At 39.7% G+C, this 26,635-nt stretch overlaps 3 protein-coding genes across 3 annotated transcripts in view; 2 read left to right on the top strand and 1 right to left on the bottom strand.

Moving 5' to 3' along the window:
• CZ1H4orf17 (chromosome Z1 C4orf17 homolog) overlaps nt 1-3,555 on the top strand; it is a 164,338-nt gene extending 160,783 nt beyond the window's left edge. The window contains exons 8-10 of the mRNA XM_035112589.3: nt 240-411; nt 2,832-2,863; nt 3,110-3,555. Coding sequence (XP_034968480.1) covers nt 240-411; nt 2,832-2,863; nt 3,110-3,315 — 410 coding nt within the window. The 3' untranslated portion in view covers nt 3,316-3,555. The remainder of the gene's footprint in view (nt 1-239; nt 412-2,831; nt 2,864-3,109) is intronic.
• Nucleotides 3,556-6,055: 2,500 nt separating this feature from the next.
• On the bottom strand, nt 6,056-16,396 carry TRMT10A (tRNA methyltransferase 10A). Its single transcript, XM_060278473.2, has 8 exons — nt 16,336-16,396; nt 14,275-14,557; nt 12,863-13,025; nt 11,794-11,865; nt 11,087-11,161; nt 10,135-10,284; nt 8,354-8,459; nt 6,056-6,895 (listed from the first exon to the last, which is right to left on the bottom strand). Exons 2-8 carry the CDS (start codon nt 14,466-14,468, stop codon nt 6,735-6,737), a joined length of 921 nt encoding a protein of 306 aa, XP_060134456.2. The 5' UTR covers nt 14,469-14,557; nt 16,336-16,396; the 3' UTR covers nt 6,056-6,734.
• Nucleotides 16,397-24,945: 8,549 nt separating this feature from the next.
• The window catches only part of MTTP (microsomal triglyceride transfer protein), a 37,423-nt gene continuing 35,733 nt past the window's right edge, over nt 24,946-26,635 (top strand). Inside the window, exon 1 of the mRNA XM_035112457.3 lies at nt 24,946-25,104. Within this exon, the coding sequence (XP_034968348.1) occupies nt 25,044-25,104 (61 nt within the window). The 5' untranslated portion in view covers nt 24,946-25,043. The remainder of the gene's footprint in view (nt 25,105-26,635) is intronic.

Below are 26,635 nucleotides of genomic sequence, written 5' to 3'. Positions count from 1 at the left end.
TGCACGCAGCAGTGCCCATACCATCCTCTCCTATTTCTGGGAATGTTCTTCCTATGAAATAGGCTTGTGTTGACCTTTCTCTGCCATCGAAAGAAAATGGGGAGTAGCCTTTCCATGCACACAAAAAACCCTGACATATCCATTATATTAATATTACTACCTGGTAATGTTGTACCTATTTGAGTTGCAAAGCCACAACATTTGGAACACAAACTGCATCTATATTCCTGGTGTTTTAGAGAAGGAGTTTGTGTCCAATTTCATCCGTTCCGACGTGACCAGCCGAGATCTGCTGAATTATCAGAAAAGGGCAGTGAAAGAAGCTGACGCAGAGGCTCTGAGTTTACGAGATATGCTGAAAGCTGAAAGAGCACTTCAGAATAAACCAGCAAGTGAAGAGAGCCGGCACAGGTAAAATTGATAATGCATTGCCCTAGGTATGGTGCTACATGGAAAGCCATCAGGTTGGTCATTTGCAATGTTTGCGGCATGGGCTGGGATTATTCACAAGTAGCCCTTTTTGCTCACCATGGATGGTGAGGTTGAGATCTTGTAATTTACACAAGTAAAAGCAGGTTGAGAAAGAAAAGGAAAAATCCATGCAATTTCCAAACCACCAAACACCATTAATGTAAGCTACTGGCCAAAGCATAACTTCTGACGAAACCAGCCTGTTTCACAAAGTTTTTGTTCTAACAGGAAATAATCCAAAAACTTCAGGTCATATCTTAAAAGCCAGTTGAGGATAATTAATCTTGGTGGGAACCATGCAGAATTGTGCATTCATCCAGGAAATCTGCTTTCTATTGCATTTCATTCAGAAGCAAAACTTTGCATTTCATTCAGAAGTAAAACTTTGAATGAGAGATGCTGTTTCAGGCTACTACTGGCAGCAGCACCACCTCTACTTTGGAACTCCCTTGCGATTGAGATCAGGCAGGCCTTTTCACTGTATTCTCTTTTCAGCCCGTTTAAAACCTTTGGGGGGGGCAAGTCAATCCAGACAAAAAATATGATGGAATTTCAAAAATTCATTTTTTTACTGTTAATGTTACTACATCTTTAAAATGTTTAATTGTTTTAACTGTGTTTATTGATCATTTTACTATTTCTTATAAAATGAAATATTTCTTTTTCTTGTAAAATGAACTGCTTAGAGGTTTTACTACGATCAAGTTGCATTCAAATTTTGTTAACTATAATAAATGCTAGTTTATCTTTGCTCCTGGGATCCTGAACTAAGCAACAGTCGTGGCAATAAAGAATGTTGAAAGCCAGTGGTGAACGGAACCGCTTGGCCACCCGGGGCGCCAAACCCAAAGGCAGCTCTGGGGACGGGGTTGTCTGCGGCACACGTGTGCTCTGGACGCCCCTGCGGCAAACCGCACCTGCCTGCAGGCGGGCCGCGGAGCAGGGTGGCCTCGCTCCGCAGCTTGCTTGCAAACTGCCGAGCTCTGCGCTGCAGCTTGCTCGTGGGCGGGGTTTGTCATGGGGGCGTCTGTGGGTCGTGCGTCACGAAACACAGTACGATGCATGTGCGTTGTGGACGCCCCCGTGGTGGATCCTGGGAAGGGCGAGGGGCTCTGTTGCTTTGCGGGCTGCTGGGCAGGCTGCGGAGCTGGGCTGCCTTGCTCTGTGGCTTGCTTGTGGGCGGGGTTTGTTGCAGGGGCGTGCTGCATGCGTGCTGCGGATGCCCCCGCAGCAGATCCTGGGAGGGGCGAGGCGAGGGGCAGCCAGGACATCAGGGCTTCTTCTTGATGGTGGCATCAGTGGTGGAGGTGCGGAGGGGCATTGCCCCCCCCACATAGTGGAGCTAGGGGTGGCCCGCCCCCTTCGCCCCCCCGTTGCTACGCCCCTGTTGAAAGCTGAAGCCACAAATTCCTGACTTAATACTTTCACTAAAATGAGAGGATCATTGTGTTCTTTCTGTGCAAATCCGGATTATCTGCACATTGATTTTTCTCCTGCCTCCACCATCCTAAAAAATTGTACTGTACCTCATACTATGCCTAATATTGTTCCAATTTTGTGGAATTTTCTTCCAGCTGATATTAGACAGACCACCTCCTTGCTGAATACTTCTTAAAATTTCAGGAGGCATTTAAAGACATTTCTGATTATACCGTATTTTTCGGACCATAACATGCACCTAGTTTTTTGAGGAGGAAAGCAAGAATAAACCCCCCCCCCGTTTTCCTCCTCTAAAAGGCTGGGAGGGGTCGCTGGAAGGGGAGTGAAGGAGGCAGCGGGGATTGGCAGGGAAGAACGAGCAGCATCCCTCCGCTTCTCGCTGAACGCGGCAGAAGCGGGGGGAGGCTGATACGGTATGTGAGGTGGGGCTTACCTGCCCGCCCCATATTTTATTCAAGTTGGAAAAAGGAGGGAGGGAAGGAAGGAAGGGGTGAGAGATAGAAAGAGAGACAATGAAGGAAGGGGTGAAAAAGAGAGAGAGGAAGAGAGAAGGAATGAGGGAAGGAAGGGGTGAGAGAGAGGGGGGAGAGAGGGGGGGAGGAAGGATGGAAGCTGGGAGGAGGGGTGGAAAGGGCTCCCTTCCTTCTCTCCTCTCACCTTGCTCGCTGTCATGGAAGCAGCCCAAGCCGGTTTCCCGCCTGTGCACGGCTCTGGCTCTGACATTCGCTCCATAACACGCGGCGACTTTCCCCCTTCCGTTTTAGGAGGGGGAAAGCGTGTGTTATGGTCCGAAAAATACAGTAGTTTTTAACCAATATTTACCTTTTTGTCTTCACTGTGCACCACTTAAAACCCATTGTAATGAAACAGTATATAAACTGTATAAAAAAACCTAAGAAGTCTTTTTTTTTCTTTTTTAGGCTTACAAGCAGAGGAACAGTATCCAGTAAAGGTGAGAGGCTAGTTATGTGTTGCACATTTTTATCCAGAAAAATGAGACCATGCTTGCGACTGATTTCATATGTATTTAAAATAAGTTGAGAGGAAGCCACATAATCTTGCCTCTTGGCAGCATCACACATAACTGCTGTCATAGTGGCATAAATGAGGACAGCTCTGTCATTAGATGCATAGATAAAAAAAATTGCATTCATTCTCAGTGCATTAATGTAGTTTTGATTTTCACAATCTCTTTCAGGCAGGGAGAGTACACATCCAAGAGAGAAAATCCGAATCCCAACTTCTGAGACTGTAGAGCGTTCCCCCAGCAAACTCACAGTTCTTCAAAGTCACCCCCACAGTCCTGCATTATCCCAAAACAGCGCCCAGTTGCTGTACAACAAGGCTTACTCTAAGCGACACAACGCTGCTTCAAGAGGTGAGACCCGATTTCAGAGCATCTGAAAATCAGCACAATGCTTTTCTTGGAAGATAACATGTACAGTGAATCTCACACAACTTCCCCCAAAGCTCTACAGTGTCATTTTTGTTGTCAGAAAAAGTTTATAGCTACACCATTTAGACTTTAAGAGTTTTACCTGCTAAACAGGTATTTGTAAAGTTTAAACACACATACACACAAAATACTGAGTGTTAGAACACTGGTAAACAAAATGCTAAATAAACATTTTGTTTTTAAGAGTGCATGTCATTGTGTCTTGTAATTGATATGAAAAGATATCGTGGACATTTTCATTATTTCCAAATACAAATGATAGAAGTGATCTATTTCTGCATAATCTTCAGAATTTTGAATATTCTTTAAAATTAATGCACTGCAGGTGAACATTCGAAAAAATAAGTCAACAGTTTACAACTTAGTACAGCTCCCCTGGGCTTCATTCAGGTCAGTAACGCTTTAAGTGGCTATAGTATAGTCATTCAATAGCACTCCAATCTGCTAGATTTTAGTGGAGTTCATATCCATGTAGTTTGTTAGGACTGGGGTCAAGACAATTCATTAAGGGAGCCCCTTCTAGTTGGCTGTTCTGAGAGAATCCAGCTATTTACTCGGATCAGCGATATTAACCGAAAAGTCGGAATGGAAGGAAATGCAATGCTGACCTTTAAAGCCCTAAACGGCCTCGGTCCTCTATACTTGAAGGAGCGTCTCCACCCCCCATTGTTCAGCCCGGACACTGAGATCCAGTGCCGAGGGCCTTCTGGCAGTTCCCTCACTGCGAGAAGCAAAGCTACAGTGAACCAGGCAGAGAGCCGTCTCGGTAGTGGTGCCCGCCCTGTGGAACGCCCTTCATTGGAGGTCAGGGAGATGAACAACCACCTGACATTTAGAAAACACCTAAAGGCAGCCCTGTTTAGGGAAGTTTTTAATCTGTGATATTTTAATGTATTTTTATATTTGTTGGAAGCCACCCAGAGTGGCCGGGGAAACCCAGTCAGATGGGCGGGGTATAAATAATAAATAATAATAATGCGCTCTAACAGATTTCACATGCAGCATGTAGTCAAACCATGGAACTCACTGCCTCAGAAGGCAGTGATGGCCGCCATAACTCAGAACAGTGCTGATGGACTCCATTGTCAACATTCTGGCAATTCAGATGCTGAGTGCTAAAAGGCACTTTTTCATACCCACAACCTAGGTTTCGAGTTGTGCCACCTACTAGACACATGTCACACCAATGCTGAGGGACCTAGTAGTTACTAAGCCAGTTTTTAAGGTCTTGTTACTTTCATAAAAGACACACCTGCTTACACACTTCCCCTTAATTTCTCAACCCAAGAAAGTTTTAATATTGCTGTTAGCATTAAGTGGTATATAAATAATATCTTCCAATGTACTTGCCATGAAATCTATATTGTAATCCAGAGCACTATGCACAAATGCAGGTGCATGGATGGGGAAGGCAATCCCATTTCTCTTTCTGGACACAGCTCCTTGTGCCACTTCTGTGAATGATTCCCTGGTCTTCAGAAGCAGCTTGGGGGAAATCAAGGGGCTACAGTGAGATGAGGGCTGGAAAAGCCACAGGACACATATGGAACACCATATATTGCCCTTTGGATACTGATGCACAGCCATCTGTTTATTTACCCTAGCATAAAGTTGCAGGAGGAAAAATAATGCCTATGCCCTCCAAATCCCCTTTCACCCAATACCCATGTGCACCTGCTCTTTTGCTGACTTGAGTTTCCCACCAAAAGAAGAACCAAAACAAGTCAGAGCACAGAAATGATAGCCAAGACTATTCTGGTGAGGTGGTCACATTTCATTGTACTATAATAGTGATACAGTCCATCTTCAAACTCTTTCCCCCAGACACTAACAGCTGAGTCTGCAGTCTTCAGGATCCTGTCTGTCTGGGGCTATGGAAAAGACTCAGATATACAAATCTAAAGTCATAATAATTTAAATAGCCATACATCCATGTCTAACACTTCATAAAAGTGTGCAGACTGCAACCTAATATTCCTGGGCACATATTTATATAACTTGCTGTAGGGAGTTATTAAACATGCCATTGGAGATTTTGTTCCAAGTCATTAAAATGAAAAACCTGTACAACGTACAATAAACATTCAGTATGTTACGGGAACTGCACATAGTCAACTATTTTCTTAAAAGTTAGTTAATGCATTAGAGACAGCAAATAAAATAGACTTCCATGGGAACTTTAATATTAGTTTTTAAAACAGATCAGACCAAGATTTAGTGGTTACCAGTGCCAAACAACCAGAGCAGTTTGTTGTGAACATGATGCAGATGCCATTAGCAAGGCAGGAAAAGTTATGTGGGTTGCTGGTGGTATCCTCTTACTGAAAAGATATGCAAATTACATGAGGTGTGCAGCACATAGTAACACCCCCACAAACATTTAGTGCAATGCTTCTTATGAGAAGAACAAGTGTGGTATTGAAAACAGTGTTAGATTTGGGATCAAATCCCTACTTAGTCATGAAGCTTGAAAGGGGAATTGGCCATGCTGGCTGGGGCTGATGGGAGTTGTATTCAATCCTCTGGAGGGTACCATGTTGGGGAAGGCTACTGGAAGCCACTCATTTACTCTAAGCCCAATTTAACCTGCCACTTTATTCTTAAAATGTGTAGCTAGATAACTGAAATGATTCAGCTGGCCCTGGAAGTTCACCCTTAGCAGCTCTGTTACAGAAATACAAAGAGGAAAAGTATTTCAGTGCATATGTGCATATGCTATTTATAACATGAAGACTACAGACACAAACAGGATTGTACAAATCATGATCTGCTTTTTTTTAAATGGGACAAAATTAGTAACATAAAATGCATTAATGAAAGCCTTATAGCCTAAATATCATAATAGAAAATGAAGAGTGATTGCTAAATGAATGCTTCAGAAAACAGGAATTAAATTTGAATGGAAAACTGGGTTGAAACTAGCAAAGTTATGTATTTAATACAAAACTCTGTATTCAAGGATGGGGAAATCAGAAACATAGATATTAATGCGGAACAAGTGATTTGGCAGTAGTGCTTGTGAAAACAATCTTGGAATTGTCAAGAAAAAGCAGAGGTGCTACTCAAACTTAAAATACTCCCCTTCTGGCAGATATTAAATAAAAATAGTAAAAAGAAAAATATATATCAGCTTCCTTGGGAAACAAAGTTTTCTTTAAACGCCCTTTAGCAGGCTAAAAAGCTACCAAAAATCGAAGTAGTACAAGTCCAGATATGGCAAATAAAATTAGTGCTTGATAAGCTATGCAGCACTGCATAAACAACTGCACACCGCAAGGACAGCAAACCATTCCTGTGTATTCGTTCACCTTCCATCCATTGCCATCTTTGGGTATTAAATATTCTTATTAAATTAACATCCAGATGCTTATTCGCTATCTGAGATTTCACCTTGTACCATTTCTGACTTGCTCATAGAGGCTTCGGTTGTCTCATTTAGTGGTATAGCTCCTTTCCGTTGTGGCAAAACGGTGAAAAATGCTTCCTCCCAGTCTCTCTTTTCCAAGAAAGCAAGGATGATTTCAAACACTGCAGCAAAAAGATCACATGTCCTTTAAAAATAACGGAAGTGTCTGACAGAATCAGAAATTTATTGAAGTTATGAAACTAAATTTAATTATAACCTCTGCAGCAACAGTAAAGGTAGTTAACCATACACAGGAAGATTCAACAAGCAAAGCTTTCGCACCTGCCACTATTATATGGCATTTTCAGTCATACAAGTAGTCAGCATGTGTTTGCTGTGTTGGAAGCAATTACCAAGTTTTCCCTAGTACTTCTTGATTAATTGTCTAATGGTCTATTTATGGGAGTGGCAATTAACACCCATCAGTTGAGACATAATAACTGGGGGAGGGGGGAAGTGGTGTGCATTGTATGCTTAGTTTCTTAGGCTTTCAAGTGTTATCATTACAGTGGTACCTCTGGATGCAAACGGGATTCATTCCAGAGCCCCGTTCGCAACCTGAGCAGTGTGCAACCTGAAGCGCCGAATCTGTGCATGCTCGCTGTGCGATTCGGCGCTTCTGCACACAATGTCATTCAGCGCTTTTGCGCATATCGCCGAACCCGGAAGCAACCTGTTCTGGTACTTCCGGGTTCGGCGCGTTCGTATCCCGAGATGTACGCAACCCGCAGCGAACGTAACCAGAGGTATGACTGTACTGCTGAAATCCAGTGGATGTGAAATTGAAAAATAAAAGCTAGCTTCTTGTTCTGAAAAGCTGGCTTGCTATCAAATAGTCAGCATATGTGGCAAGTAATGGTACTGGTCTCTGACATTTATGAAAAACATGCCTACTGGTAAATTTGGAAACATCTAAGAATTAGTGGAAATTAAAAAGAAAAAGAAGCATATAGCTCACTTCATGTATTTTCAAACTGTCTGTAATAAACATGAGTGGGGCAGCGCAAAACAGTTTTAGAACTCTGAAAAATCAGAGCCTTAAAACGTGGGGAGCCTCCACAATTACTGAAGGCTCCCCACTGCCCTCTCCACATGTGAAGGGTGATGACAACAAAGAGTACCGTAAAAGCTAGTGTGCTCATCTCCATTGCTTGCTGCCACGTTTACTATATGCAGTTCCAGAATCCTTCAAGAGGTCTACAGAGTACTACAAAGCCATCACACACAGGTGAATTACTGTGTTACCTGTGGCAGCGGCAGTAAACTAAACTGCTGTGTTTTCTCTCACTCACTGCTATCGAAATAGTATTATTATTACTACTACTATCACTACTATTATCTACTGAATCACAACATGTGGGTGTTAAGTAAAAAAGACATCTGACATAATAAAATAACAGATGACAATGATCTCAGATGAATGCCACAAAGTATAGGCAAAAATCAGCAAGGTCCATATTTAAACCATCAGCTTTTACAAGAAGTAGGAGAACAAAAGCAAAGTGTCATGCATGATAACATCTGATACACACACGTGCTTATTTTTCAATGTTTCATTTTTTGTTTACTTTCATCCTTACCATGATTGACTGCCAGAACTTTCCGACTGTTCATTTTCACAAAGATCCCTAGTGGAAGTTGTGCATGACTTATGCCTTCTTCTTGTGCTCTTTTGTATGTAATGCCCTGTAGTAAGACACAGAAGAAAAAGTTATTATTTCCGATTATCAGATCTGTACATTCTGAGAGTTTCACAGAACGTTAAGAGTATATATATATATATATATATATATATATATATATATATATATATATATATATATATCTGTGGGTACATAGAAGTCATATGGCACAACTAAAAAAGTTCCATACTGCTTTTATATAGTTTGTTTCAAATTAGTAAAATGTTTTGCAACTATATCCTATGAGGCTTTACTGTTTGTGCCTCATGTGTGTTCAAACAAATAACTTGTTGCAATTCATACTCAAGCAGGCAAATACAGCTCATTTACAAGCTGAACTTTTCAAGACACCTGCAGGTCAGAGGCTGCACAAAAATACTGGAAAATTCACTCTTAAGCAAGTATTTCCCTGAAAATATTCTGAGTGCTTTAGTTGCATGCCACCTTCTTATTGATGAGAAGACCCACTATGTACCACTCGGATTTCTAAAGGAAGAACAAGATGATTAAGTGGTTGGTATGTTTACTATTATCACCCAACTGCTTGCTCTATTTGTATATTCTAAATATTTTCACTTAAGCTTATGTTCAGCATCGCTATTACAAACACTTGGATATGCTACTTGGGAGTCTATTCTTAGTTACTACCATTACTACATTAAATATGATTAAAAATAACAATCACAGAGAATAATATGTTAATATCAGCAGCAACCACAGCAATACTGCTAATGTGGGAATTTGCTGTAGCTGTTTTAGGGATCATACTGCAGCATGGGCCGCAAATACCAAATTGTAAATTTATCGTACAGAATGATGACGGGGGACGGGAAGGGACAGAAGCCAACCTGAAAACTCTGTATTCCTTCAAATTTGTTTCATGAGTCCTGGTGCAGGGTGATTAAATGCACTGTAAGCACCTCACACCATATTTCACCACAGTGTGGCTTTTTAACCAGTAAACCAGTGGCTTTTGCAACTATATCTATTTATAGTCTATATTTATAAATATAGTAATAAATATATAAATATATAATTCTTCAAATTTATCAATCTTAACTTATAATTCAGAAACCCAGACATAAACAAAGCAGCCTTCTCACTCAAAACTACCAGATCATAACTGACTGAACAGAAAATCATCAGACAAGAAAGGAGGAATTAAAAGAATTCACAGACACAATCTACTGTATTTTTCCGTGTATTGGACGCCCTCTATTTTTGGGGACCCCAAATATATATAGACTATAAATAAATATAAACTATAAACTATATCTATAACTATTATTTGCCTTTAGTTTGACCTCTCTGTCTTTTCAAATATAAATTGCTGACACAAAGAATTTGCATTCTAAATACTCAGTCTGATATGACTGGCTACAGAAGGAGGCAAAAATGTGCAGAAGCAACCACTAATTCTAAAAGAGCAAAGCCAAAAGGGGGCATTTAACAGAATGTTTGCTGCTCAGTTTCAAAGCATTCAATGAGTGAATGAAAAATCCACTATTTTAGTAGATATTGCCAGATGCCCAGAAAGGTAGCAACCTGCCTTTCACATTATAACACAAAGCAGCAGCTTAAAATAATCATGTTCCATAGCATTCTATGCACATTAACTGAGTTCAATAGGACTTCTTTCCAAGTAAACATACACAGGATTCCACACATTAGTAATCTACCTTGTGATGATTGTGATCCACAAGGCCTCCAATGACATAGGCTTTGGACTCATCTAGTTCATTTAGGACTTCAGGAGAATCCGATGTAAGGTACACAAGGTCTTCTTTCTTCATCAGTTCACTATAATGTTCTGATTTAATGTGGATATCCTTCAAGATACAAATACACACAAATGTATTAATTGTCTAATTGTTCAAGGATTTTCTTAGAGAACCAGTCAAAGTGGTAGACACAGTTACAAAAAGCAGCTACATTCGAGACTGTATCTTCTACATGTGCTATAATGTGGTGGGTGTGATTTTAACAATGTCACTGCTCTACCGGTACTTAGAGGATTAGATGAGATCTTTACTTCCACCTCCAAGGCAGAAGGAAGTCAGTCTGTCTCAAGAGAACCTGCCCAACACTACATCTTGGGCAGATCCTCTGAATCAAACTACTTTCTTGTCAAGAAACATGTCCCAATCAGCCTGGATACAGAGCAGAAAAACTTGATTCATGACTGGCCTCCAAAACAGCAGAATTTTTTAAAACTGCAATTTAAAAAGCTGCAACAAGGTCCTTCTGTACATATGCTCATTCACTTCAGAATTACAATACTGTTCTCTTCTTCAAATATATCAATCTTCACTTATAATTCAGAAACCCAGACATAAACAAAGCAGCCTTCTCACTCAAAACTACCAGATCATAACTGACTGAACAGAAAATCATCAGACAAGAAAGGAGGAATTAAAATAATTCACTGACACAATCTACTGTAATTTTCCGTGTATTGGATGCCCTCTATTTTTGGGGACCCCAAATTAAGAAAATGGGGGGAAATTGCCCTTTGTGTTTTTTATATTCTGTTGGAAGCCTCCCAGAGTGGTTGGGGCATTCATTTAAACACACAAATAAGACGAAAAAGTGTTCACAACAAAAGTTAAGCAAATCTGAAATTGCTAGTACCTTCCAGTTTACCCATCCTTTGTCAGTTTCATTCATGTTGTCCTTTAGCTGGCCTCCATGGCTAGTCAAGTAAAACTTTGGAAGACAAAAAGGCAAAAGAAGTGTATAATGTTGACTGCTAATATCCAACCTCTAATTAGGTACTCCTCCTAACAATACAATCATATACAGTCAAACCTCGGTTTACACCTACCTCTGTTTGCGACTGCTTCGGCGAGCGACCGCCGTGGACCCGGAAGTGTTTACATCCGGGTTCCGCCGAGTCGGATGCGCAGATGCGATCTGCGCAGCACGCGCAGAAGCGCTCTATTGCAGTTGCAAACCGAGGTACCACTGTATTACTTTTGAAGGTGTTCAAATGGATTTTGATCATTTTAGCTTTATTAGTTTGAATAAAACTCAAAACAGGATTTAACAAGTTTGATATATTTTGCCCAAAATGTTCCACAGCAAAACAAACACACAAGTACTCTAAAATATTAACTGCATGACAAAATGATACATGTTTTTAGGCATACAGAGATATTTGCACTGTCATCTTAATAATATATTGAAATGCAAGTCTGACAAAAATACTGTCAAATTAAGTCTATGTTTGCTATTAAATAAAATATTTTCATTTTTGGTAAGGAGTGGCCTTTCACATTTCATGTATATCACTAACTGGTCTGAACACAAAAATCAGAAAATAGTTTACAACAACATACCTGTACAGGATGGAGTGCTTTGCGATTTTCTGCATAACATCTCTGAATTTGCTTGTGAAGTTTCTTGACATCCTGTATACAACACAATTTGTTTTTATATTGTCCTTCAGAGAAAGCACCACAACATGCTTTAACCAAGAGATTCAGAGACGCTAAAGAGAGAGAAAGTAAACTTTTAACTGACAAAAAGTTATTTCTGAATAGAACATTATTTTTTGGGGTGGGGGAATATTAAGTGACTATAAAAAATAACACTGCAATTAAATAATTTTTCAAAGATCTCACATATTCACTATTGTACTTTACTTAAAGTTCATCATGTTGAAAATTACTAATTTACAAACAAGTTAAAACTAAACAGGAAATATCTAAGTTGCAATTCTATGGGTGCTTATTTGAGAACAAGCCCCTCTGAAATCAGTGGAACTTTCTTATGATTAAATATGTACAGGACAGTAAGCCTAGTCTAACAACTGTAAAAATTAATAGTGATGCACAATTCCTTCTAGAATTAGAAGGAATTTCTTCACCATGTGCTTTCAACTGCCATTCATTAAGTACCGGTACAGTAGAACAAACATTGTTATTCTTAGAATTAGTCATCTAAAATAGTATTTAGGAAAGTGTGATGCAAATGTCTCCAAGCCCATTGGACATCGGTGGTGCTCACTAAATACCAGTGTTACATACCACCCACTGTTGTAAAACAGAAACATTATACAGCAGTTTTAATCTCAATAGCATTATTTTACTAACATATCTGTATGTGCCTACAGCCCTACACCAGAGCTTTCCAAACTTATGTTGGTGACACACCTTTTAGATATGCATCATTTTGTGACACAGTAATTCAGTTTTGCTAGGAAACCAGAAATTAAACTAACCCCTTTCCAGCCCTGGGAGGAGTGCAGAGAGTGTTCACGTGACACACCTACACAATACAGCCAACACACTAACGTGGCAACACACAGTTTGGAAAGCTCTGGCTTACACGATTATAGGCATAACCTAATAAACAAATAAAAGCACCCTAAATAACTTGTTTCTGAAAAGTATAACTTTCATTTACCTTTAGCTCCATTAAATTGTCAAAACTGCAATCTATAATAAGGCGAAGGGTACTAGGAACAACATCCCTATGCAAACGTTTCCTGAAACTTCCGTCGTTGCTAGATTCCAACTGAGACTGGCGCTCTTGTTTTCTCTTCAGGCGTTTTTCTTTACGTTTCTGTCTGAAAGATTGCAATTTGTAAACACCCAAGTGCCATGGTATTATACAATGATTCTGCACACATATGCAACATAAAGAGATGGTAGTAGCTCACCCATCTTGTCTCAAGAGGCTTTTAGCACTAAGGTACAAACAGTTTTATACAGTCTTTCTCTTCAGGTGTTTTGTGTTTTGACCTGCAGTGCTCTGGCCTCCCAGACTTGCTGTCTTGTGCCCCTGCACTCACAATGCCTACTTCTACTGTGTTTCTCATATTATAAGACACGTCTTATATTTATTTTTTCCTCAAAAAAACACACTATGGCTTATTTTCAAGGGATGTCTTATTTTTTTCCTCCTCCTCCTGCCGCGGCCAGCATTGCTGCTGCGCCTATCACTATGTCTTATTTTCGGGGTATGGCTTATATTCCTTGAATGCTTAAAAATCCTGCTATGGCTTATTTTATGGGTATGTCTTAAAATATGAGAAACAGGGTACATACACACCCTTTCTTTAAATGCTCATAAATTTCATCACCTTCATCCCAGGGGAAAGATTTGCTGTTATCCTTTTGCAAGACAAATAATGGCTTTACTATTAGTCTTTCATAAGCAACTGTCTATAAAAAATGATTTTCAGAGAAAGAAACTGCTCAAAGAGAAACAGTTATCAAAGCAAAAGTACAACTGAACCTATTATTCCTTCCAGTGTCTTGACTGGGACAAAACAAAAGCTTCACACAAACTGCAGCACAGAAAAAATGAAAGAGGGATTTGAAGAGAATGTTGGTTAAAGCTCAAGAACTCCATTGCAACTGTTAGCCATGATGTGGGATGGAAATGCCAAGGTCAAGAAGAATGCACAATTTCCTTCTTCCATATCTGAATGAGGGAAGGCATGAAAAACTAAAACATGATACACATATTAAATCATATGTGAAATGTATTAGATTCTTGTGTCTAATTTATTCTAATCAGGTGATTACATCAAATGCCTAGTGTAAAGTCAAACAAATATACTCATAGATTTTGCAGTAGTTTCTAAGCAGGTTTTTATCATGCAAGTTCTGTGCAATCCTGGATTTAAATAAATGTTGGTTTTCCCTAATGCATTTTTTCACTTCTCCCCATAGTAATGGGAATAAAAGGGCATGAGAGAAAGAAGTCCACTTCTGATCTCTTCTTTGATATAAATTGGGCATAGAGAGAATATAGCCTGAACCTGCCGTTATTCACCTATGCTTGTAGCAAGAAGTACCGGTAACCCATACTTGCGCAAGTTTCTTTGTTCTTCCCACTGTTTCTGCTTCATTAGCTTCTTTCTTTGCCTCTTTGACATAGCTTCAATATTCTCCATCTTTTCCAGTAATTCATTTCCCATCTGATCAAGGTGGCACTTCCCATCTCCTTTTACATCAGTAACCTTGGTTGCCACAAGGTTTTCTGGTAGCATTCCTGATGACATGAGCTTTCTAATTATCTTACTGTTCTTTTCCCCCCTTAAGATGCTACAAATGTTGGGATTAATATATTGCACAACTTCTGCCTCCAATACTGTGGATAAAATAGAAGATTTAAATATTATTTTAAAAGTATGCATACAAACCTTTGTTTGTTAGAACTATAACCCCCCAGGCAATTAATCTCAAAGAAACTTACAAGACTAGGAATGTAACATATTGTTTCCAGCCTATTTTCCTATTATGTTGTAAATGAACTAACATGTAGGATAACAAGAAAACAAAAAAAGCACCAGTATATTTCTAAAACCAATATGCTTTAATGTCAAATTGGTGGTTATGAACAAAGGATAGCACACGTTTAAGGCACGAAACGAACTATTTATGACCTCAAATCAGGGTGGATAAAAATCAATGATTTTTAAAAAAAAAATCAAAAAAATCGGATTTTTTTGATTTAAATTGGATTTTTTTTTAAATAAAATGCTTTTTGAGGAAAATATATTACCACCCAAAGGTTATTCCATCATGAAATAAAGATTAGTTTTTTAATTATGTAGAATAAGGTTGTATATGTTTAATTTTTGGGGTAAATAAATTCCATTAATCCATTCACAATGTCATGCTCTTCCAGAGGTTTTTGTAAGATTATTGGGCAGTTTCTCTGCCTACAAGATATTATCACAGATGCTTGGTTTACTTTTGCAGTTCTCAAAACTGAATTTGACTCAGCAGAGATCACATGCCTCTTCTTCACAGCAAAAATGTTATAACATGAACAGAGTTGAGAAAAAGACCTTAATCCTATTGTTCTACAAACCTATGAATACAGAAACAACCCCTTCAGTGCTAAGTTTCAAGAAGTTCAGTGAATAGAATAGAAACAATATTTTTCTGATTGTTTGGAGTGGACAGTATTTAAGTTTTTCATGTGTAGGCTGGGCTGACAGTCTAAGTTTCTATCTATCTATCTATCTATCTATCTATCTATCTATCTATCTATCTATATTGTTTTTGTTTAGCCAAATTAGTTAACAAACATGGATGTTTGTTTAAGCAAATAACATATGCTGTAATGTTATTGTTTCAGTTGAATAAATCTATTTAAATTGTTATTATTAAGGTAATGATTATTTTTCTCCTTCCTAAGTACAACAGGAAAGTTGTCCAAATATGAATGATTAACCTATTAAATTGGGGATAAAAAACTAATATGAAAAGTTGTTATTCTAAAAATCTTCATCTACTTGCATATTAAAGTCATACCAGCAAGAATTAGTCTTTATGTAGAAAACTATGATTTAAATCAAGCCTTACTGACTAGTGATTTAAATCGTGATTTAAATCAAATCCACCCTGCCTCAAATAAGCCATACGATGGGCAGATGTCCTAAATTGGCAAGAAGCTTAAGGAAGTGTGTTCAGTTTGTGAAATTAAGAGCCTTGAGGAGGCTTACTGAAGGCGGACATAATTCGCTGCGGAAGAAGCTTCCCTTCAGCCGAGTCCGCTTCCTCTTGTACTCTGAAGCTGCATCCTCTGGCCTTTTTATTTTTAAGAGAGCTTCAACCCATTTGTAGCCTCTTAAGACACTTGGAGCTGCGGGAGACTAAACGCGGCTAAGCCGTCTCCGGATTCACTTATTATTATTACTGTACTACTGTTTAAAAAGAGAGAGAGAGAAGCCTAAGCGTTTAAAAAAAAGGGGGGGTGTCCATTATCAACAGCTTTCCCTTCGCTACCAATCGCCGCCCTGAGGCGGGTGGGGACGGAGGGAGGAGCGCCCGGCCGAATGCCGAAGCGGGGAGGGATACGAAGAAACGCGGCTTCCCGCGCTTAAGAAACAGGAAAGGAAAGGAAAGGAAAGCACTTGCCGCTCCCGGCGCGCCAACCCGCAGCAACCGCCACCAACAGACCGCCAGCCGTTTCCTCACTAGCTACTCGGGCTGAGCAGGTGAAGCGGGAGATTCCGGCGCGCGGCAGTGACGCAAATCCCCTCGCGACCACGGGCGGGGCTCAGGGACGGAAGCTCCGCCCCTGGCGGGCGACTAGAGCAATGTTTTGGGGTCCTAGGTTTACGCGCCGACGTGTTGCGGCTTGTAGTTTAGCTGACCTCGTAGCTGCCTGCGTGTGCCTGGCTTTACCAAGCTATACGAAAGTTAACACGGCAGTGCTGGGAACACGCTTTCTCTCTCTCGGAAAAGAGAGAGTCGGTGTTTCTCCAACTTGGGTCCCTAACTGCTGTTTGACTACAATTCCCATCATCCTTGGCTAGCAGGACCAGCGGTCAGGCATCATGGGAGTTGTAGTCCAGCAACAGCCGAGGACCTACGTTTGAGAAACACCGTGAAAGAGAACCTCCATGTTCAGAGGCAGTGTTTATCTGGGCAGTTGCTGCGGGGTGGGGTGGGAGGGGGAGAGTAGCGGGTGGAAAATAGTGGAGGAAAGGCCGCCACATCTTGCTTGAGGACTTATTGGGAACATGTGGGTGAACGTTGGGAAATAATGGTGAAGGGGAGCTCTCCTGCTTGTCTGAAAGAAGGATGCATTACTGGGTGGGGTGGGGGTTGGACTAGATGACCCTTGGGTCTCTTCCCACTCTTAAGATTCTATTATATGGGAGGTGTGTGTAGAAACCAGCCCACTGTGTAAAGTCAGTCCAAAAGCACAAACACATTGGGAGCCATTCCTCTTGTGTAAAGATAGATAGCTGTGAGAGTAGCAGATGGGTCGGTGGATTTCCTTTATTACCATTTTTATCCCATTGTTCCACCAAGGAGCTCAACCGTCGTTTTATCCTTTCAACAATCCTGCGAAGTAGTTATCTGAGAGATGGTGATTGCTCCAGTGTAACCCAGTGAGCTTCTTGTCATGTCTAAGTGGTGATTGTGTACCTATATATCTGAACTAAATTCAGCACTTTAGCCGTTACACTTCTGGCTCTCAAAACTTCTTAAAGCTGCAAACCTGACTTCCCCCTACACCTGAACAGAACCAGATTTAAACCAGCACTGCAAACCACCTTGTAACAGCTCATCCAACATCAACCCATTTTTATGTGTTACATGGTGAAAGTAAGCATGAGAAAGAAGTTAAACAGTCATTTCATATCAGCTTTATGAATCGTAAAAAATGTGATCTTGTGCATCATTGTGTGTGTCTTTAAATTTATGTGGTGGCACAGCAGATTGATGTGTAGCCTGCTTGATTTCAAAAGTCCACACTGGCCAGTGAATCCGCAGCTTTATTGTCTGATTAGATAGTATGTTATGCAAGTCTTGTCTTTCCCAATCAAATATTTTCTGGGAAGAATACTGTATCACAGCAGAAGCAGGCAATATAAAATGAAGCTGTATGTTATGTGTAGTGCATGTTCACCTAGCTCTTGAAATAAAGCATATGAAGCCAGTAACCGTATTCATATATTGTAGCCATAATATATATTTCTCATCAATATGAACATATAAACATTTATCTCGTTTCAGTTTGATATGCTCATTCATTCCTGGAATATGAATGGTTTTAGATTTAGGACAGTAATTGTTCTGAGCTTCAGTTTTTACAATTATTAGTGTGAGTAGATCATCATTCAATAATAGATCACCATTCAATGATCAAGGCATGTTTTCAAAATAACATAATATAAATTAGTGCACATTTTATGCTTTTTAAAGTGAAATCCTAAACATGTCTACTCAGAAGCATATTGTGATGGCCATTAGCTATAAACTTCCAGGTAAATCAGTATAGAACTGCATCATTAATAATGGTCTTTGGGAATTTGTAAAGAGATTGATCTTGTATCATTTACTTAATTATTGTTTCCTCACATTTTGAATAAAGCACTAGTGTCTCAGAGTCATTTATTTGAATTAGAATTGCCAATCATAAAGTACAGTGAGAACATTCCTATTGCTGCAGTCAAAAAGTTACATAAATGTATGGTAATTTCCATTCTATACAAACCTTAATTTCTGCTTGGCTGAAAAACAATTTGGAATGACAATATAGAGATGACAAATATGCGAGTGACATTTGCCCCACTAACCACTTACTTTGTCTTCTGTGAGGAGTAGAATAAGAATGTTTTATTGAAGTCAGCATGGTCAAAGGAAGCACAATTAGTTTTATTAGGTGATAATGGTAGTACATTTATTGCTTGGACTCTGGAAATTTATGACAGTGGTAGTACTTTAACCCTAGAGCACTGGCAGTCACGACTTAACTGAAGTGTACCGGAAGGGACCATCATGCAGCCTTTGATCAAATGAAGGGTAATAATTGCAATTACTTGATTGTATAGCAAGTTCATCCTGAAACTATGAATGCGGTTGTTCTCTGGAAGCTCTTCTACAGAGTAATGTGGTCACTTCTGATTTTCATTTCATTAGAATTCTATGGAGCTGCCTTATCCTCACGATCAAACTCCACGGTTCACTTACCATATTATTTTCAAAAAATAAAAAAGTTGTCCAGTAGCACCTTAGAGACCAACTAAGTTTGTTCTGGGTATAAGCTTTCATGTGCATTCACACTTCTTCAGATATGACGCAAAAGCTTATACCCAGAACAAACTTAGTTGGTCTCTAAGGTGCTACTGAGAGACGCAGGTGGCAATGTGGGTTAAACCACAGAGCCTAGGGCTTGCTGATCAGAAGGTCAGTGGTTTGAATCCCTGTGACGGGGTGAGCTCCCGTTGCTCGGTCCCAGCTCCTGCCAACCTAGCAGTTCAAAAGCACGTCAAAGTGCAAGTAGATAAATAGGTACTGCTGCAAGCGGGAAGGTAAATGGCGTTTCCATGCGCTGCTCTGGTTCGCCAGACGTGGCTTTGTCATGCTGCTGGCTTTGTCATGTACGCCGGCTCCCTCGGCCAATAATGCGAGATGAGCGCCACAACCCCAGAGTTGGTCACGACTGGACCTAATGGTCAGGGGTCCCTTTACCTAAGGTGCTACTGGACAACTATTTTCTTTTTTTATTTATTTTGACTGCGTCAGACCAACACGGCTACCTACCTGAATCATACTATTTTCAGGATCAGATGCAGTATACCTCGGAATAAAGGGAAACAACAGTTGGAGAGGGCTGGTGTCCTCATCTTCTACTTGTGAGCTCTCCATAGGCATCTGGTTAGCTGCTTGCCAGATCAGAAGTTGGACTTGACAGGCCTCCATTCTGATCCACCAGGGCTCTTACTATGTTCTTGTATTCCAGTGATGTGTCCATGATTCACATGGTGTGAATGGAAGGTGGCTTGTATATTACAAGGTCTCTGAGCACCTATAGATCAGCTTTCTAGTCAACCCACTTTTCTTCTCAGAATGATGGTCTCTCAAGGATATATAGATTATATTCTCAAGAAAACGATGCCTTTTGGTCTGTGTCTTGTTTCCAAAGCCACATTCAGGCAGCAGCTATGGAACCTGGTGACTTTTGAACAATGGCAGTTTAATTACAAAGGTGCCCCCCTCCTCCAGTTTGCATTGGGGCTGCAACATGCTGGAAGAGGAGGCTTAACCCTCCCCCCTACAGCTGCCATCCTATCAGAGGAAGAGTTTCCCTTATTTCCCCCCATGTGACCAAGCTGTTAGGATCATGAGTGTTTTGGTTCTGCGGTTTCTCCATAAATCTTGCACATCATAAATGAACGAATCAGTCAAAACGGAAATAATAATCCAATGGGCTCTTGAGACTGTAGGGTGTCTTATCATCAGATGGTAAGAGGGCATGGAGGAGGTGTTCCATTCAACAACAAAAGCAAATCCCCACATTAGCATGTTTGAAGTAGCTCTTTGGATCCCAGCTTAAATCCCAGCTGTCCATGAAGGCCCAGGTCAATTCTGTGTCCAGGGCAGCTGTCTACCAGCTCCATCTGGTACGCAGGCTGAGACACCACCTGCCTGCAGACTGTCTAGCCAGAGTGGTGCATGCTCTAGTTATCTCCCGCTTGGACTACTGCAATGCACTCTACGTGGGGCTACCTTTGAAGGTGACCCAGAAACTACAACTACACTTCCCAGGGCATTGTGGTGAAGTTGGAGCAGTACAGGTGCACTGGCAGAGACAAACTGGTCCTTCCACTCATGCACCTGAGCTGCCTCCACCTCACCACTGCTCTGTTTGTCCCAGAAAGGAGCAGTGATGCTGCTGTCAGGAGGCCCCCCTGCTGTTCTGTATTGCTCAAGTTATTTGGGAAATGAGGCCATGCAATGCAGAGGACAGTCCTGTATTTGAAGGGCTGTCTGGTCCATTACAAAGAACCCTAAGAGGAAGAACAGATGCCCTGAAGTTGCCTTTTGATAGTCAGCACCTGGACAGCAGACTGAGCAAGGCACACAGGCCAGCTGGTCACAATCTGGTCTGATGTATTCTATAGTGGTACCTCGAGTTATGAACTTAATTCATTCTGGAGGTCTGTTCTTAACCTGAAACTGTTCTTAACCTGAGGTACCAGTTTAGCTAATGGGGCCTCCCACTGCCGCCGCAGCCCGATTTCTGTTCTCATCCTGAAGCAAAGTTCTTAACTCGAGGTACTATTTCTGGGTTAGTGGAGTCGTAACCCGAAGTGTCTGTAACCTGAAGCATCTGTAACCTGAGATACTACTGTATTTCTATGAGGGTTGCCATGTGTCCTCTTTTTCGAGGGTAAAATTACTGTCTGGGTAGATTTTTTAAATTTGCCAAAATGTCTCTGGCTATACTTCCTGGATGAGACATAACTGGTGGTTGAAGACTTGCTTTCCCACTTTCTTCTCCTGCCCCCCTCAGCAATATATCACAGCTTCTATAGCCTACATAAAGTAGGGGTATTTAAAATGAGAGTCGTCATAGCGTCCTCTTTTTTGTTCTTCAAAATATGGCAACCCTAAAATGGAAATCATTATTTCTAAATTTGCATCTTTCTGTATGAATTGGCATCTACGCACTTCATGCAAATCTCTGCCTTCTTTGGTCCTTTTTAATGGTAAATTCCCCCTCTCTTTTTGGCAAAGTGTAAATGGCCACCCTAGACAAAAGAGAAGTCAGTACTTTTCCCAAGAGAAGTGCTTGTCTAAGTTGAAAGAAAAAGAAAAAAAGTTGAGAGACAATCTGAAAAGTCAGGAAATTCAAAAAGAGATAAAAGCCTTGCAAGTACAGTATTCCCAAATAATAAATGAAGAAATTGAATGGAAAATTAGAAGAATGAAGCAAAGATCATGTGAATCGGCTAATAAATGTGGGAAATTGTTGGCCTGGCAATTGAAGAAAAGGCAAAAAGAGAATACAATTATAAAGATTATGGATGAAGGAAAATCTATTGAGAACCCTGCAGAGATAAGGAAATGCTTCACAAAATATTATAAACAGCTGTATAAAAGGGAAAAAGAAGATATAGACGGTATAGAGAAATTTATAAAGGAAAATGGATTACAGAAAGTTCCAGTTCAACAAAAGAACCTACTGAATGAATTGATTACAAGACAAGAGGTTGAAATAGCAATCCAAGAGTTGAAAAATGATAAGGCCCCAGGACCTGATGGACTGACCTCCAAGTACTATAAAACACTAAAAAACTGGTTGATACAACCATTAATGGAGGTAGCAAATGAGATTTTAGGGGGGGGGCAAGGCACCAGAGACTTGGAAATACGCTTTTATCTCTCTGATACCAAAACCAGATGTGGATAGGACTCAGGTTAAGAATTACAGACCAATCTCACTATTGAATGTGGACTATAAGATATATGCTAGCATTCTGGCATTGAGACTGAAAAGGGTGTTGAAGGATTTGATACATAAGGACCAGGCAGGATTTCTGCCTGGGAGGCATATGAAGGACAATATAAGAAATATAATAGACATTTTGGAGAGACTGGAAATGAAAATAAACACCAAAGCAATGTTAATCTTCGTGGATGCCGAAAAAGCTTTTGATAACATTTCTTGGACTTTTATGAAACGAAACTTTGCAAAAATGGAGGTTGGTCAAAACTTTGTTAATGGGATTAATGGTATTTATTCTGAGCAAAGAGCGAAAATTATTGTAAATAATGTGGTTTCAGAAGAGATAAGAATTGAGAAAGGAACAAGACAAGGGTGCCCACTTTCCCCCCTGCTATTTATTTCTGTCTTGGAGGTCTTACTGAATATGATAAGGAGTGATGAAGGCGTGAAAGGAATCACAGTGGGCATAAAACAATACAAGCTAAAAGCCTTTGCAGATGATTTAGTATTAACTCTGCAGAACCCTGAACACAGTGCTGTAAGAGTATTGCAGATAATTCAAGAGTTTGGTAAAGTGGCAGGTTTTAAGTTAAATAAAGGGAAAACTAAAGTATTAGAAAAGAATTTGACGATGCAAGAGAGACAAAGAGTAGAGGACTGCACAGGACTGAAATGTGTGAAAAAGGTGAAATACCTGGGAGTAAATATGACTGCAAAAAATCTGAATCTTTATAAGGATAATTATGAGAAGTTATGGAATGAAATCAAAAGAGATTTGGAGATATGGTCAAGGTTGAAACTGTCCTTAATGGGCAGAATAGCAACGGTTAAAATGAATGTATTGCCAAGAATGTTGTTTTTATTTCAGGCCCTTCCGATAGTTGATAAGTTGAAATGCTTTCAAGAGTGGCAAAAGACATTGTCTAAATTTGTCTGGCAGGGGAAGAAACCCAGAATCAAATATAAACTCTTGACAGAGATAAAAGAAAGGGGAGGATTCTCACTGCCAGACTTAAAGATATACTTTGAAGCTGCAGCTTTTTGCTGGCTGAAGGAATGGTTTCTGTTAGACAATGACGATGTGCTAGATTTGGAAGGTCATGATAATGCATTTGGGTGGCATGCATATTTATGGTATGATAAGGTAAAGTCACATAAAGGTTTCAAAAACCATATAATTAGGAAATCATTGTTCAACGTATGGATTAGATACAAAGATTTGTTGGAAAGGAAAACTCCTAGGTGGATTTCGCCGCTTGAGGCGAAGAAACCTAAAAGGACAAATATGGATGAGAATAGGCTAAAATACAAAGACATCTTGATGGAGGTGGAAAACCAATTTAAGTTAAGGCCATTGGAACAATTGAAGGATAGGTTAAGTGACTGGTTCCAGTATGTGCAGATAAATGAAGCATTTAAGATAGATAAAAAAATAGGATTCCAATCAGAAAAATCGAAATTAGAAACAGAGTTAATAGAGACAGATAGCAAGAACTTGTCCAGAATGTATAATTTATTGTTAGAATGGCATTTGAAAGATGAGCAAACAAAATCGGTTATGATTGATTGGGCCAAGGATTTGGGTCATAATGTAATGATGTCGGATTGGGAAAAATTGTGGAAGAAGGGCATGAAGTTTACGGCATGTACTGTGTTGAAGGAGAATCTAATGAAAATGATGTACAGATGGTACTTGACGCCGGTCAAGTTAGCGACAATGTACCACAAAAGTGATAACAAATGCTGGGAATATAAAGAGGATGTTGGCTCATTTTATCATATGTGGTGGACATGCCCTAAGGTAAAAGGCTTCTGGGAAATGATCTATAATGAAATGAAAAAGATATACAAAAATACATTTTTGAAAAAACCGGAGGCCTTTTTACTTGGAATAGTGGGGGATGAAATCCCCAAAAACGATGTTAATTTGTTTATGTATGCCACCACAGCTGCGAGGATTTTAATTGCAAAATATTGGAAAAAAGAGGAATTGCCTTCTTTACAGGAATGGCAAATGAAAATGCTGGACTTTATAGAATTGGCAGAACTGACAGGAAGACTCCGAGATCAAACAAGTGATAGAGTTGAAAAAGATTGGAGGAAATTTAAGACATATTTAGGGAATTATTTCTGAAATTAGAAAGTTTGAATATCTAGAGAAATACAGAAGTTAAGGCAATAGGGAGAAAAGAGGAATTTAAAATGTGGAAAAATTGGTATTTAGTAGAAAGATGAGTATAAGAAGAATTAAAGGGAGTATATGATGAAAGTAAAAAAGATGAAATAGAAACTGCTACAGATGTGTTTAAAAAGAAAATCAGTTAGTGGGGAATTGGGGAAGCCAAAAAGACAATGATTTTAAAAAATGGATTGAAGATGATATGTTTTTGTTTTGTTTTGTTTGTATTGATGTATTTTTTGTGTTTTTGATATTTTGTGTTCTTTATGTTATAAAACAATTAATAAAAATATTCTTAAAAAAAAAAGAGAAGTGCTTGTCTATCCTTGCCTTCCTATCATGCAGCCTACAGACTTTGCATTTACTAAATTTACAGGGAGATGAACTAAGTCATATATGAGCTACATGCCAGCATGTATTTTAGTAAAACAAAAAATCAAAAACCCCACACACCTGAGGAGAACAATAAAACGTCAGAATGCCACCGGTTACCTCAGTTCTTAATAATTAACTGGAAAGGCCTTCAATGAACTTAGTACCCAAGTGTGGAGTTTGGAATCTGACCCTTACTACATCTAGATAAACATTATTGTGACAGATTCAGAAGCCCTCTTTTCAGGCTTCACTCCAATCGGAGCAGTTCACTTCTCCATAGCCTTGAAATATTCCACAGTATTACAGCTGTTAGACGGGACAAGCATGATTCTTCTTACTGTGCTTTTCCCGTGCATCATTTCCACCTATTCAGCATCTGTGAAAGGTAAGTTACTTATTTAGATAATATTTTGTTATTTCCTTTAGTAATTAGTAAAGGGGGGTGGGGAACTCTGCTAATTTGAGACTTTTTGTTTTTAGATCATATTAAACTTGCATTATGCTTAGATCACCCAGCTGTGGCTTGTGAGCCATGTCAAGAGCTGCTTTTCTGTAGTCTGAAAAAGAAAGTGCCAAAGGCATTTATATTATCAGTGAAACTGTATTTGCCCCTCTTTGGTGGAGTCTGGATCTGGGCTTCAATTCTGCAGCCATTAACGGGGATCTATATGGGAATGGTGTTAGGAAAGTGGGGCTGCCATTGTAACCCCACTTACCTGAGAGTAAACCTGACTGAATGCACTATGACTCCCTACTGAATAGACATGGTTAGGATTGCAATGTGTTTTTATTAATTTAGTCTGCAATCTTATAACCACTTACTTGTTGGGAGCAACCCAATGGAGTTTACTTCTGAATGTATAGGAATGTACCTGTATTGCTCGCCACAGTTCCTGAATAACTATATAATAGTTATTATAGTAATAGTAATAATAGTTTTTAACTGAATATCTATTTAACACCCCCCAAAAAAGCCAGTATAAAATAAAGCTGTTACATATCTTCGTAAAAATAGCCTTCTTACAAAGATTGGAGAAGGGATAATGCTCTAACACCAGACCAGATGTTGCTTATTATGACTTCCAAAAGATGATGATGATGATGATTATTATTATTATATTCATGATTATGAATTGGTGTGAATCACTTTATGGGATTTATATCAAGAGTCTTCACCATGTTTGTATTGTCAAGCTGCCTTTGAGAATTAAGAATTAAGTCCTTCTAGGACTAAAGGTAGCAGCTTTTACAGCTAGAATGTCCCCTAGACTTTGAGACTAGAGATCAGAACATGAGTTGCAATCAGTCCTCAAAGAGGATTAGGAAGATATGCTGACTAGGTCCAATTCTCAGGACAAAATGGCTTTCGGTTTTCCATGAATGGTCGTTTAGTACAGAAAGCTTAACGATAAGATTTAAGAAAAGAAAAGAAGACTCCAGTCCTTTTGGGCTTTGGCAGAGTTCTGAGGATGGAATATTCAAAATTCACCTCTAATTGTGTACTATAACAAACCCCACCTGTCTTCTTCAGCTTTTCCATGCTGCTGAAAATCCTGAAGTATCCTTTCATAACAATGATGTGTAGGCAGTCTGCTGGCCCTTGCAAATGGCAGGCTAAACTGATGGGAATGCACTCAGGATGACAGCTATGTGATAGGACGCCTTTCTGTGATGTGGAGGAGGATTAAACTCCACTTTTTCAACATCTAGGTAAACTAGGTCCATAGGTCAAATGAAAAAGTAGCTTGCTACCTTCTTAAACATGAGGTCAGCCAGGCCATCTGTCTACATAAATACAATGTGAACAGCTACATAGCACAAGGACCAGAGTAAGAACTTCTAGGACTAAAGGTAGCAGCTTTTACAGCTAGAATGTCCCCTAGACTTTGAGACTCATCAGAACATGAGTTGCAATC

The sequence above is a fragment of the Zootoca vivipara genome, chromosome Z1, assembly GCF_965207765.1.
Source record: "Zootoca vivipara chromosome Z1, rZooViv2.hap1.1, whole genome shotgun sequence".
NCBI lineage: Eukaryota > Metazoa > Chordata > Lepidosauria > Squamata > Lacertidae > Zootoca > Zootoca vivipara.
This window is presented reverse-complemented; position numbering and strand designations above follow the sequence as displayed.